Genomic DNA, 14,889 nt, shown 5'->3' on the forward strand with positions numbered 1-14,889 from the left:
AGTTCCATTGTTTTGTGTAGCTTAGACACACTCTTGGGCTCTCCCACTACTGACTTTAGTCCCTTATAGATAATAAAAGGGCTCAACTTGGTCAGGCTTTTTCCCTCCTCTGTGCATCTAACCACCAGAAATGATGGCCAGGTGGCACAGCTTTTTGGGACCTCCTCTTTTTTATCGTCAATTCGTCGTTTCTTGCCCAGACATAGGTCTGGGGCAAGTAGTTTTGTGTGTGTTTTTTTGTCCATATATATTTTGGTTAATTCGGCACCTGTGCTCCCCACCCGCCATCGAGTCCAACAAGGGGACGGGCCATTCGGATGTCCAGAATGAGCCCGCCAGGGCTACACAGGTGCTATACTCAGTCAGCTGCTACATCGGACATGTGTCCGATACAGCAGCTCCCTGATTGACCCTCCAGCCACCGCCCTCCAGCATAGGTCGACGACCTATGCTGGTAGCTCGGCATGACCAGCCGGTTGACCCAGAGCGGGCCATCTGGGTCTCAGGTCTAGGGGAACTTGGAGCCAAAGTATTGTGTTGTTGTGGTTTATCCTCAGATAGCCACCACTCAAACACCAGGATCTCTTTATCCCCCCTTACCCGTCGCAGTCCACGGCAAACGGACTGGTCTAGGACATAGTGAGAATTTAAAGTTAAGGAGACAATGTGATGATCAATGAAGGCAGACTTAGGAAAAGAGGAGGCAGACACAATGATAGAAAAGAAGTAGGGCACTTTTGAGCTCCAAAAGTGCTAAGGAAAGAGGAGCGCAGTTTAACGTCATGTCTCGGGACGAGACTTTGTGACTGTGTTGGTGTGAATATGTTGGTGCTCTCTGGTCGTGTGACTTTGTGACTGTGTTGGTGTTCTCTGGTCGTGTGACTTTGTGACTGTGTTTGTGTAAATATGTTGGTGCTCTCTGGTCGTGTGACTTTGTGACTGTGTTTGTGTAAATATGTTGGTGTTCTCTGGTCGTGTGACTTTGTGACTGTGTTGTTGTGAATATGTTGGTGCTCTCTGGTCGTGTGACTATTCGTGTGACTGTGTTGGTTTGAATATGTTGGTGCTCTCTGGTCGTGTGACTTTGTGACTGTGTTTGTGTGAATATGTTGGTGTTCTCTGGTCGTGTGACTTTGTGACTGTGTTTGTGTGAATATGTTGGTGTTCTCTGGTCGTGTGACTTTGTGACTGTGTTGGTGTGAATATGTTGGTGCTCTCTGGTCGTGTGACTTTGTGACTGTGTTTGTGTGAATATGTTGGTGCTCTCTGGTCGTGTGACTATTCGTGTGACTGTGTTGGTTTGAATATGTTGGTGCTCTCTGGTCGTGTGACTTTGTGACTGTGTTTGTGTGAATATGTTGGTGTTCTCTGGTCGTGTGACTTTGTGACTGTGTTTGTGTGAATATGTTGGTGTTCTCTGGTCGTGTGACTTTGTGACTGTGTTGGTGTGAATATGTTGGTGCTCTCTGGTCGTGTGACTTTGTGACTGTGTTGGTGTTCTCTGGTCGTGTGACTTTGTGACTGTGTTTGTGTAAATATGTTGGTGCTCTCTGGTCGTGTGACTATTCGTGTGACTGTGTTTGTGTGATTATGTTGGTGTTCTCTGGTTGTGTGACTTTGTGACTGTGTTGGTGTGAATATGTTGGTGCTCTCTGGTCGTGTGACTTTGTGACTGTGTTTGTGTGAATATGTTGGTGCTCTCTGGTCGTGTGACTTTGTGACTGTGTTTGTGTGAATATGTTGGTGCTTTCTGGTCGTGTGACTATTCGTGTGACGTGTTGGTGTGAATGTGTTCGCGTGACTGTTCATGTGAACTTGTTCTGTGACTATTGTTGGTGTGACTAGTGTTTGTGTGACTAAGATTTCGTGTGACTGTGTTCGTGTGACTGTGTTAATGGCTGGTATACACCATTTCGTATTCCCAATTTGCAACACTATCAAGTCCATTTTCGACTAAAATGACGTCATGTTTACATCATTTTTTCATCATGTTTAAGCCAAGAGGCCACGGAACCACCCAAGTAGGCCAGGAAACTGCAAAGGAAAAAAAAATGACGGCGACGCTAGGAAGTTGTGTTGTTTTTTGTTTTTTTGTTTTGTTTTGTTTGTTTTTTTACTTTTACATTGTTATGTTTGACATAAAATCAATACTGTCATAAGAGATACGGTAGAGCAAGAAAAACAATGTTCTTGTAATGACGACATTCTGTCATAGAATGAACTGAATGCACCAGACTCTGTCCTTTTCATGTGCAAATTAGTCACAACTGCATGAAATCTATCTGCAGTTGCGCAGAATAGGTTAGATCGGAACAAATTTGCCTCAGGTCTCTACTGAGAAGCTGGAAGTGGCATCAAACGCCTCAGCTAGGGCCTAGACTATTGTGAAACTTAGCAGATGTCTCATTTTAACAGCAGCTAATTCAGAATGGTATTGCCCGGATAAATCTATGCAAATGTAAGCTCGTTTCTGAGTCAGGTCTCTTGTGTTCACTTGTCTGCTCACTTCAAGCACAAGTATTTCAAACAAGCTGAAAACAACTTTGTGCCCAGAGTAAATGCAAAGGTGAAAATCCTCAGTACCATATGCAGTAGGGAAGACCACATATATTAAATATAGTCAGAACTCAAGAAAAGAAACAAATGAATGAACTGACCCCTTCCTGGCCATCTAGCGTTAGTCCAATGTAAGTCATACTTATAAAGTCAGTGTTATGTTTCAGTCATATTCAACAAACATGGTGACAAGCAAATTTTTTTTTAGAAAAAAAAAAAACAAAAAATAAATTTTAAAAGAAATCACAACATGTATTTTATTTTTACGAAGCTGATGACCTTTTGTAAGGGCGATTACTTCAGTACAAGATTAAAAGACATTCTAGTTTGGTGATAGGCCTTTAGATCCAGACTTCAAAGGCAGTGCGCAAAATGTTCCTGAAAGTTTATTTATTTATTTCACTCTGTAATAAAGACATGTGGGAAACCCCGCTGACGTATGTGCTTAAGATACAGATTGTCTAGATCTCCAGGCCAAATTTAATTATTAGATTATTATAAGTCAAAAATTGTAACGGTCAAACCAAAAATTTCCCTGTTTTAATTGCTAATAATTTCTTTCCCAAATATATACATAAACTGTCAAGTGTCTAGGAAAATCGTTAAAACCGTTTTAAGAACCGCGTCCATCCACCCGGGTTTTTTTTTTTGTTTTTTTTTGTTTTTGTTTTTTGACCCGACGAAGAGTTCGCAAGCTGAGAAGAGGGATTAAAAACCCAAACGACCATCCAATAGACTGGACGTGACTAGCAGCGAGATGAAGACGAGACACACCGAGACGTCAAGAAAGCACAGACCGAACAGTGAAGGAGGAATCAATACATGGCTTGTGTCTGGCTGGACATTGCGCGTGCAGACATGACGTCACGCTGGGGAGGGGCCAGGGAGGAATGTAGATCACGGAGAATGTCAGAAGAGATGTTTGGTGTATGTGTGTTTGTGTTATCCGTCTGTTGAGAGTGTGTGTGGGGGGGGGGGGGGTAGACGGGAATGGAGGCCGAAGAAACAATAGCAGGACTCCAGTCCATAAAATAAGTGACGTCTGGTGTCCTGATGTCATGTGAGACCCATAAATACACCGCCACATACATTATTAATAGCTGCCAAGTGGGGAGGTGGCTCGAAAGGTGGAATGGCGGTCATGAGGTTTGATGTCTAGCTTTTGTGTGTTTTGTTGTTTTTTGGTGGGTAATTCGATTCTGTTCAATGAAAAACAACACATTTTCGCCTATAATCAATAGTACTATACTCATGGAAAAAGAAAATGTGTTTTTATTTAGGAGAGGTGAAGTATTTCTAGCAGCGGTTGATTGACACCATATTCTTACAAACTGAAACTAAGGTGACCTGAGACTACTTCACATGACCCCACTTGTTTGATATGTATCTTTCCCTTTTGTTAGTTTCTAGAATGAAACCTAGATGTTAGTACATCGTGCTCTAGAGATTCACATGAACTAGAAGCTAATTGTTTGTAGTTGTCTGAAGCAGCGGCGGACTGGCTCTATTGGCACTTTGTCAAATGCCCGGTGGGCCAGCACAGAATGAGACAGTGGAGGCTCCGCCAATGTGTGACTTTGAATGCCAGTAAGTAGTAATTGATGTTTTTATTTCCCCCCTTCATACCTATTGATAAATACGTTCTATAAGAACTGGATTTGGACACAGTCCTAAACAATGAGTCAGCCCTGAGTTTGTTGATGTATACTATAGAAAGAATTTAGGATGTCTCACCTTTTTCAAGTGTTTTGTTTTACTCTTTGAGTCAGTTCAAATGATTTCAAAAGCATGTTTTCTATTTTCTATTCAGATAATTAAGATTGCTGATGTGCTATTCATTTTTGTTTTTGTTTGGATTTCCTATAGCCTCTCCATCTTTATGTAGACCTGCAATATGTTACTTCAACTCACCCAAACTGTACATACTATGCCAACATGTTACTTCAACTCACCCAAACTGTACATACTATGCCAACATGTTACTTCAACTCACCCAAACTGTACATACTATGCCAATATGTTACTTCAACTCACCCAAACTGTACATACTATGCCAACATGTTACTTCAACTCACCCAAACTGTACATACTATGCCAACATGTTACTTCAACTCACCCAAACTGAACATACTATGCCAACATGTTACTTCAACTCACCCAAACTGTACATACTATGCCAACATGTACTGACATGTACGAATGGATATCTATCATATTGAATTCAAGATGGGTGCCGATAATAAGTAATGTCAGGGACGATAATTGCAGCCAGTCTCCCCCCCCCCCCCCCCGGTCTGAAGAGAAATGAAATGTCCTCATAGAAGAGATTACATTCAGAGAAATGAAATGTCCTCATAGAAGAGATTACATTCAGAGAAATGAAATGTCCTCATAGAAGAGATTACATTCAGAGAAATGAAATGTCCTCATAGAAGAGATTGCATTCAGAGAAATGAAATGTCCTCATAGAAAAGATAACATTCAGAGAAATGAAATGTCCTCATAGAAGAGATTACATTCAGAGAAATGAAATGTCCTCATAGAAGAGATTACATTCAGAGAAATGAAATGTCCTCATAGAAGAGATTACATTCAGAGAAATGAAATGTCCTCATAGAAGAGATTACATTCAGAGAAATGAAATGTCCTCATAGAAAAGATAACATTCAGAGAAATGAAATGTCCTCATAGAAGAGATTACATTCAGAGAAATGAAATATCCTCATAGAAGAGATTACATTCAGAGAAATGAAATGTCCTCATAGAAGAGATTACATTCAGAGAAATGAAATGTCCTCATAGAAGAGATTACATTCAGAGAAATGAAATGTCCTCATAGAAGAGATTACATTCAGAGAAATGAAATGTCCTCATAGAAGAGATTACATTCAGAGAAATGAAATGTCCTCATAGAAGAGATTACATTCAGAGAAATGAAATGTCCTCATAGAAGAGATTACATTCAGAGAAATTAAATGTCCTCATAGAAGAGATTACATTCAGAGAAATGAAATGTCCTCATAGAAGAGATTACATTCAGAGAAATGAAATGTCCTCATAGAAGAGATTACATTCAGAGAAATGAAATGTCCTCATAGAAGAGATTACAAAGACCATACAAGACTGTGTTGTTCTGTTGTCTTAATGTATAACCTTGTTTGAGTTTCTACTTGATTTGAAGATACTCATACTTGGAAGAAGTATATGCTGTACAAAGAAACGAATCTACTGACCTGTGCTGTGCAAGTTTTGTTTAATTCCTTTCATTCTCGATGGATGTATTTCATGATCTGAGCCCAAGAAATCTGTAACACAAAGGGATAACAATGTTTTGTATTTAGTAGCTAGAAGTGTAGAAGCCTGTCTAATTTAATCTATCATACTCATCGTTGTAGGGCGTAGATCTAGATGCAGCTAAAATATAGCACTGGAAATCTTCATTCTAAAGATTATTCTTATCTATGTATATATTGTGCGAGTTTTAATTCGATTCCAAAGTCCTATAATTGTTAACACAAATCAGTATATGGCTTTACAAATGTAAAGTGTATCCGATACTCCTGTATTCTCAACAGCGGATACACCAAAATGTTTTCTATTTATGGATTCGCCTTTTCATATGAAAATCTCCAACTGACTGTTGCATATCATAGCGTTTAGTGAGCTGTAGCTATAGCGGGATAGTGATACCATCTTCCCAGACAAAAAAAAATGAAGAGTCACTTTTCTGGTGCAGTCAGTATTCTTGTAGGATTGCTAAAGTTACACATTGAAAGCTTACTCTTAAGTTGACATTAGCTTTGGGGGAAAAAAAGGACGCGATGTTCTGGCCATAAAGTAAACAACTTACTGCTGCTAAAAGATGAAGGAATAACGTAACAAACTTACTGCTGCTAAAAGATTAAGGAATAACGTAACAAACTTACTGCTGCTAAAAGATGAGGGAATAACGTAACAAACTTACTGCTGCTAAAAGATGAGGGAATAACGAAACAAACTTACTGCTGCTGGGATAGTTGTGTTTCAGTCCGTAACGTGAAAACTGAGCCAAGTCTTGATGACGCGAGTCTAATAGATCTGTCAGACAGAAACAGATGTACATGTACTAGCTACTTCATACTGACATGTTGTAATAGTTTCTATGATGAGATCAAGTCTACTGAATAAGAAGGACACTAGAAACATTGTCATTTAGTGTGCTCTGTTTGGAAGTGTTTCTACATCTGTCAAGGACCAGGTAGTGTAGTGTTCAAACAATGGAAGAAGAGTCTGTGAAGATCGAAGAGGAGTCAGCGACGATATAAGAGACAGACGAGGAGTGAGAATGTTGTATATATAGACTATACACTTAATGAGGTCAAAATATAGGGAACACCTCAAGACGTATGTCTTACCTACAGAAATACAAGGGGCATCTGTAAGAAGACCATAACCTGATAGACTAACAATACAATGAGATTATTTTATGATCAACAAACAGTACAGGTACACATTCACGTTAGTCACCTGGTAAACTTTCATTTCTGTATTGTATCGTCACCCCACGAGGTCGGAAGAAACTTTCAGATGAAGCTGTAAAAACAAAGGTTGATACGTTACATAATAAATGAACACTTCGAGGAAGACACGTGATGATATGTTTCTCGGCAAGGAGGGGGAGGGGGAATGTCAAAGTACAAGGACAACACAAATTTGATAGGATAATGTCCAAATGTGGGAGCATCTGTGTCTAGACAGGAGATTCAAGGGAAATATACTAGACCAAGAGGCTGACATGTAGTAGGGTCAAGTCAGATTTTAATAATATATGGCCCACTAAGCGAAGGAAAGCGATCGCAAGGTGGGCAAAGAAAGCGCTTCAGGGACACCCTCAAAGCTTCTCTGAAGGCGTTCAGCATAGACCCTGGCACCTGAGAGACAGAGGCACATGACAGAGCATCATGGCGTCGCGCTGTGAAAACTGGCGCACAGGTTGCTGAGGAAAAAAGAACAACGCAGGCAGAAGAAAAACGCCAGAAAAGAAAAGCAAGACAAACGACACTAGCTCCAGCTGGAATAAAATGCCCAGTGTGCGGCCGAACATTCCGGGCTCACATAGGTCTCACCAGCCACATGAGGAGGCATAAAACCCCAGTGCAAAGCCCTCAGCCCTGGATGACAAAGTGGTCATCATCGAACCACGATGGACGAACTATATATAATAATATAATAATTTAAGCAAAACAAAAAGTTCATTTTTTATGTAACAAGAAAGAGTGTTTAATAAAAGTGAAAGTCAATCAGAATGGTCGATGTTTTGTTCAAAGTGAAAGTCAATCAGCATGGTCGATGTTTTGTTCAAAGTGAAAGTCAATCAGCATGGTCGATGTTTTGTTCAAAGTGAAAGTCAATCAGCATGGTCGATGTTTTGTTCAAAGTGAAAGTCAATCATCATGGTCGATGTTTTGTTCAAAGTGAAAGCGAATCAGCATGGTCGATGTTTTGTTAAAAGTGAAAGTCAATCAGCATGGTCGATGTTTTGTTCAAAGTGAAAGTCAATCAGCATGGTCGATGTTTTATTAAAAGTGAAAGTCAATCATCATGGTCGATGTTTTGTTCAAAGTGAAAGTCAATCAGCATGGTCGATGTTTTGTTCAAAGTGAAAGTCAATCATCATGGTCGATGTTTTGTTCAAAGTGAAAGCGAATCAGCATGGTCGATGTTTTGTTAAAAGTGAAAGTCAATCAGCATGGTCGATGTTTTGTTCAAAGTGAAAGTCAATCAGCATGGTCGATGTTTTGTTCAAAGTGAAAGTCAATCAGCATGGTCGATGTTTTGTTCAAAGTGAAAGTCAATCAGCATGGTCGATGTTTTGTTAAAAGTGAAAGTCAATCAGCATGGTCGATGTTTCGTTATTAGCTGTAATGTCTATAGAGAAAAACAAAAGAGAATAGCTACATAATTGTATGTAAAAGAAATATATGTTATTAAAATACTAATTCGGCTAAAATGTGACGTTTTCCTCGTGTCAACCTATTTCTACACTACACTGGCCAATACTTTCATCATGTGTACATAAGAGCGACTACCTGATATCAATAGGATACATATTCAACTAAGAGTTATTATTGTACATCATCCTCATATACAAGTAAGTACAAGTAAATCACCACAGCTCGAGCTGTCTGTTCGAGGGAATGGAATGACTGGCATAACTGACGACCGGCAGCCTTGAGAAGTTGCATTGCTTGAGTATTGTCTTTTATGATGGCTAAATGATGTATAGAGATAGTGTTGTTGAACATTATAGCCTGCTAGTTGAACAAATAATGTTGTACACAACAACATCTAAATGGACGTGAACCTCCGAGCTGCCCCCCTCTCCTACGTTACCCTATTCGGTTTTCACATCCTGACCTGATGGAGAGAATCAAGATCATCTTTTGGGGAGCGACTATCTTTCGTTTCATGTTTCTATTGACTGTAGCTGACATGCGCGTTGATGCTCGGTCGTTGGCTTGTAGCACCAAACAGCTAGCACAACTCACCGATGTGGCAGTCCCGTATCAAAGTCTTAATGGAATACACTTGAACATGCGTCTTTCAAAACAAACAAAATATGACTTTCATGTATCAATAGACCCAGCTTGAAAATAAATATGTGCAGAAATACAGTTGTAATGATGATCTCAACAAGATATAGTTCACTACAAATATACGTCTTTTCGAGTCTCTTGCTAGTCTACCCTTCAGCTTTCACACAAGACCTTTTAACAAAACTCTGTATCAACTCTGTCTGTTTGTCTGTCTGTCTGACAAAAAATGGTGTACACGTTATTGCTCCCACACCCAATCTCAGACTAAGTTTAAATTTTGCACAATTATTTCTTGCACCAAACAAAACAAGCGAAATATTAAGCTTTTCAAAATGAGAAGAACTACGCCCATAAAACTATATCTATCAAAAATTTCCCTTATTCGATATCAAACAAAATAATTAATTAATTGTTGATTCATGTTTTGTTACATACAATAAATAATTGTTCAAAGTATCAACTTGATCGGAAAATGCATGAGGGAGATTAACACTTATTGAAGGGGACTAAACCCAACAAAGTTAGCCATATCTGTGCATACTGAAGGATACGTTTTCCTTGCTGGTATCAAATAAAATAACTGATTGCCAGTAATTAATTGACAAATTGGCTACTTTTTATTTCATTGATTCATGTCTAGTCTATGCCAATGAATAATTGTGAGAAGTTACAACTTGACAGAGAATCGTTATGCGAGAAATAACGTGTACACACTTTTTACCAGACAGACAGATAGACAGACAGGGTGAGTTGATATAAGCTTTGTAATTAAAAAAATGAACGAATTAGTTAATAATTGGTATTTAATTATTGTGTTTTATATCTAACAAATGAAAGAAATTGTACTTAACAGATGTGATTGTATAAGTTGAATTAATTCCCTCTCAACTTTTGTGTAGAGAGTTGGGCCACTACTATAAAGTTAGATTTGAAACTAACAATAAATAACTAAAGAACCTTTTACTTTCATAAGCACTTCGCCGGCCCAGTGGTAAGTCTATTGGCCTGAGAGGCTTGAGATGTAGAGTTCGAATTCAATTGGTGCAACTTTAAAAAAAAAAATTATTATTTTTTAGTTTTAGGGGCCAGGGACTTTTAGATTGTTTTGTGAAAAACAGTTCGGCCGTCTCTAAAGCTCATATCTCAATACTAGAAAAGCTTTGAAAATCCCATGTCATGATATTTAGTAGGTTGCTAGATGAAGTTAGAACGGCTACTTTGAAGTCTTCTGAAAGCAAACCCCTTTAGTTTTTACAATTTGTTTTGTTTTGTTATAAGGATATTGAAAGTGTATATAACAAGTCGTAAAAGTCTTATATAGTATTTACTATCAATATATCTATATTATAAAGTAGAATGTGAGGGGTATGTATGTATGTATGGATGTATGTTACTTATATACATCAAAACCGCTTGACCAATCTTGATAAAACTAGGTAGGAATGTTCCTTGGGTACTAACTTAGACCGTAGTGTATGTATTGTAGCCCTAAAACAAACTTAAGACCCTCAAAAAAAATAAAGTGGTCCGACTCTATTACAGCTATAGTATTTTATGGATCTAGGCCATGTCTACAATGTTGACATGAGAAAAGATAGAAAGGATTTAGACCTAGATCTAATTTTAAGAAATACACTTTGCGCAGATAGTTTTTTACTTTGACACATGAAATATATAATAAAATTAACCTTCAATTTTGTGTTTCAAAAGCATTTTTTACATTAATTAGTTCCTTATATCTGTGATTACAGATTTCCTGACGAACATTCTTTCATTAGACAATTCCGTAATGAATCGCGTACTAAATATTAATTCGTTTAATTGTTTACTTTATAATCCCATCCCTAGATCTAAAACTCTAATTCAACTCTAAGATGATAAAACATCTCTTCGCACAGATAGTTTTATACTTTAACACATAAACATATTAATTAAAGTCCATTCATTTCATATTTTGATCAAATAAACATTCAAATTTGGTTTTCTAAAGCTACATTCGTCTACGAAAGCTGCGAAGCCGAGTTGAGATATGCCTAGATCTATATTCATTCATGAATCGCGTACTAAACATTATTTCGTTTAATTGTTCACTTTATAATCCCATTCATTTAACAAAGCTATCGCTCTTTTCGTTTTTAATAGATAAGAATGTATCGACTTCGGGTAAACCCATTTTCGCAAACCTAATTTTATTTTCGTAGCGAAAGAGAAATAACGTGAAAGGATCATTAGCTAAGTTTAACATACATATAAATCCAATCCACTAGATTATTCAAAAGCATTTTTTACATAAATTAGTTCCTGATATCTATATATTTCCTGGCGAACATTCTTTCATTAGACATTACCAAATGGTTACACATTAACACATCTCTCTTCTGAGGTCTGAGTCTATTCCTAGGCCTAGGTCTAAAACTCTTACTGAACTCTAAGATGATAAAACTTCTTTTCGCAAAGATAGTTTTATGCTTTAACACATAAACATACTAATTATTGTCCATTCATTTGATATTTTAATCAAATTAACATTCAAATTTGTTTTCTAAAGCATTTTTAATACATTCGTTCGCTGTTCGCTAAAGCTGCGTAGCCGTGTTGAGATAGGCCTATAATCATTCATGAAAAAAAGTTCACGCATGCGCAGCACAGAACTCTAGATTAGTGTAGATTTAGATCTACGTCTAACTCAAGATCTACTTTATACTTTATACACATGAACAAAATTTAGTCTATTCATCTCAAATTTTAATCAAATATATGTAGGCCTACAAGCAAATGTTTTAATTTGAAAAAAAAATGGATTTAATTAAGCCTATTAGCTATTTTGATTTGATAGCTTCATTCACACTACTTTTACATTGACACATTCGCTTTACTTATTACATTATTATTTCGTTTAATTGTTTACAAAACACTCTCAGTGACTATATCGACAGTAATGCGCAAATAAAGACCCGCGGGTCGCGGGTAACATATGTCTAGTCTTCTATATTATAAAGTAGAATGTGTGGAGTATGTATGTATGTATGTATGTATGTTACTTATAGACATCAAAACCGCTTGACCAATCTTGATAAAACTAGGCAGGAATGTTCCTTGGGTACCAACTTAGACCTTAGTGAATGTATTGTAGCCCTAAAACAAATGTAAGACCCTCAAAAAAAATAAAGTTGTCCGACTCTATTACAGCTATAGTATTTTATGGATCTAGGCCATGTCTACAATGTTGACATGAGAAAAGATAGAAAGGATTTAGACCTAGATCTAATTTTAAGAAATACACTTTGCGCAGATAGTTTTTTACTTTGACACATGAAAAGACAAAAGAAGATCCATTGATTTCATTATATAATAAAATTAACCTTCAATTTTGTGTTTCAAAAGCATTTTTTACATTAATTAGTTCCTTATATCTGTGATTACAGATTTCCTGACGAACATTCTTTCATTAGACAATTCAGTAATGAATCGCGTACTAAATATTAATTCGTTTAATTGTTTACTTTATAATCCCATCCCTAGATCTAAAACTCTAATTCAACTCTAAGATGATAAAACTTCTCTTCGCACAGATAGTTTTATACTTTAACACATAAACATATTAATTAAAGTCCATTCATTTCATATTTTGATCAAATAAACATTCAAATTTGGTTTTCTAAAGCTACAATCGTTTACGAAAGCTGCGAAGCCGAGTTAAAGGCCTAGATCTATATTCATTCATGAATCGCGTACTAAAAATTATTTCGTTTTATTGTTACTTTATAATCCCATCCCTAGATCTAAAACTCTAATTCAACACTAAGATGATAAAACTTCTCTTCGCACAGATAGTCTTATACTTTAACACATAAACATATTAATTAAAGTCCATTCATTTCATATTTTGATCAAATAAACATTCAAATTTGGTTTTCTAAAGCTACATTCGATTACGAAAGCTGCGAAGCCGAGTTGAGATAGGCCTAGATCTATATTCATTCATGACTCGCGTACTAAAAATTATTTCGTTTAATTGTTCACTTTATAATCCCATTTATTTAACAAAGCTATCGCTCTTTTCGTTTTTAATAGATAAGAATGTATCGACTTTGGGTAAACCATTTTCGCAAAACTAATTTTATTTTCGTAGCGAAAGAGAAATAACGTGAAAGGATCATTAGCTACGTTTAACATACATCTAAATCCAATCCACTAGATTATTCAAAAGCAAATGTTTTAATTTAAAAAAAAATTGGATTTAAGCATATTAGCTATTTTTACATTGACACATTCGCTTTACTTATTACATTATTATTTCGTTTAATTGTTTACAAAACTCTCTCAGTGACTATATCGACAGTAATGCGCAAATAAAGACCCGCGGGTCGCGGGTAACATATGTCTAGTACAGTGATGCCCAACCTAATTTGATCTGCGGGCCATTTTAATTTGGACACTCGTGCCGAGGGCCACATGACCGAAAAAGTACAAATACGAAAAGAAATTGACCTGAAACAATGTTATTACAAATTCTGGATCTAGTACTTACATTAATTAATGGGATATTGGATGTTTAGTTTTTTACTCGTCGGAAATTTTCAATATTTCTCTACTTAAAATGTGAGCAACATTGTCGCTAGCTTTACCAACGACTCATTTTCTTATCTCTGTTTGGTAAATATTGCCATCGATCCTCCCATTTATTAGAGTAGTTTAACAATATTTTTATTCGCGGCTCAAACCAAGTATGCAGTCGTATTTGGTTTATAATGCCGTTTTTTTTTTTTTACACAGCCTTAGTTACTTTAGAAAACAATTATGCTGGCTTATAATCATGTGCCACAACATGTAAAGATACGTTCACCTTTCCTGGTAGATTCTCATTCAGAGTCACCTTTCATAAACATATAAATGGTGGTGGTGGGGGGGGGGGAGATTTTTATACACTTTGTTTTGGCGTTTCGGCGGGCCGGATAAAACCACGTCGCGGGCCGGATCTGGCCCACGGGCCGTACGTTGGGCATCACTGGTCTAGTATATATATAATTATATTCTTCGCTCAACAGTTTGGACGAGCAAGATGTAAAGGAAAGATCACTCTCTTATTTCTGCGGATAGTCACCCTACGAAAAAACAAGAGGGGGAGAACAAGTATTCACAAAATAGCAAGGCCGGACCGTTGTAACTAAGAAAGATCACTCTATTTTTTTATTTCTACCTCACGTAAAATAGAGAAGGGGGAGAACAGGTATTTCTTCCCCCGTCGCTAAGGATAGCTGCCTGGTCGTGCGGTTTGCGCGCTGGACTGTCGTTTAGATTTATCAAATCCAGCCGGCTCCCATCCCCCTTCGTCCTGCGGGAGGTTTGGACTAGGAAGCAAACTATCTTCAACTCTGAAGGAACATCTGAAACGTCAAACTTTTTACAAGCTAACATTTTACAAACACTAAATAGCAGCGCCGGACTTATCCATTGTGACGGAAAAGTCATGGAAAGAGAACAATGTATACTATGTGTATTTACAGGTCACTAAATAGCAGGGCCGGACTTAACAATTGTGGGGCCCTATGCGAAACTGTTTTCGCGGGGCCAAGTTTGGGTAGGGAAGCGGATAATAAGTGAAATTTAAGAGTTTCTATTAGAAAATAAATTCGTCTATGCATTTTATTCATTCTTTACTACGTCAGATTACACAATTACGGCTAATGCAACATGCCGTTTTTGTTTATCGCGCGTAGGATTGGCGTTTTCCATATTGATTGACATCCCAAAATGA

The 14,889-nt window shown here is 37.3% G+C and overlaps 1 protein-coding gene across 9 annotated transcripts in view; it reads right to left on the reverse strand.

Annotated features, from left to right (window-relative positions):
- LOC106071147 (ras/Rap GTPase-activating protein SynGAP-like) overlaps positions 1–14,889 on the reverse strand; it is a 212,801-nt gene that overhangs the window by 183,455 nt on the left and 14,457 nt on the right. For all 9 annotated transcript variants that reach the window (XR_008779765.1, XM_056041130.1, XM_056041131.1 and 6 more), the window contains 3 exons: positions 7,063–7,128; positions 6,559–6,633; positions 5,790–5,861 (listed from right to left, as the gene is read on the reverse strand). Coding sequence is in view for 8 of the 9 variants with exons in the window: in XM_056041130.1 (XP_055897105.1) it covers positions 5,790–5,861; positions 6,559–6,633; positions 7,063–7,128 (213 nt within the window). In the remaining variant the exon portion in view is untranslated. The remainder of the gene's footprint in view (positions 1–5,789; positions 5,862–6,558; positions 6,634–7,062; positions 7,129–14,889) is intronic.

Source organism: Biomphalaria glabrata, chromosome 9 (genome assembly GCF_947242115.1).
Source record: "Biomphalaria glabrata chromosome 9, xgBioGlab47.1, whole genome shotgun sequence".
In the NCBI taxonomy this organism is placed as follows: domain Eukaryota; kingdom Metazoa; phylum Mollusca; class Gastropoda; family Planorbidae; genus Biomphalaria; species Biomphalaria glabrata.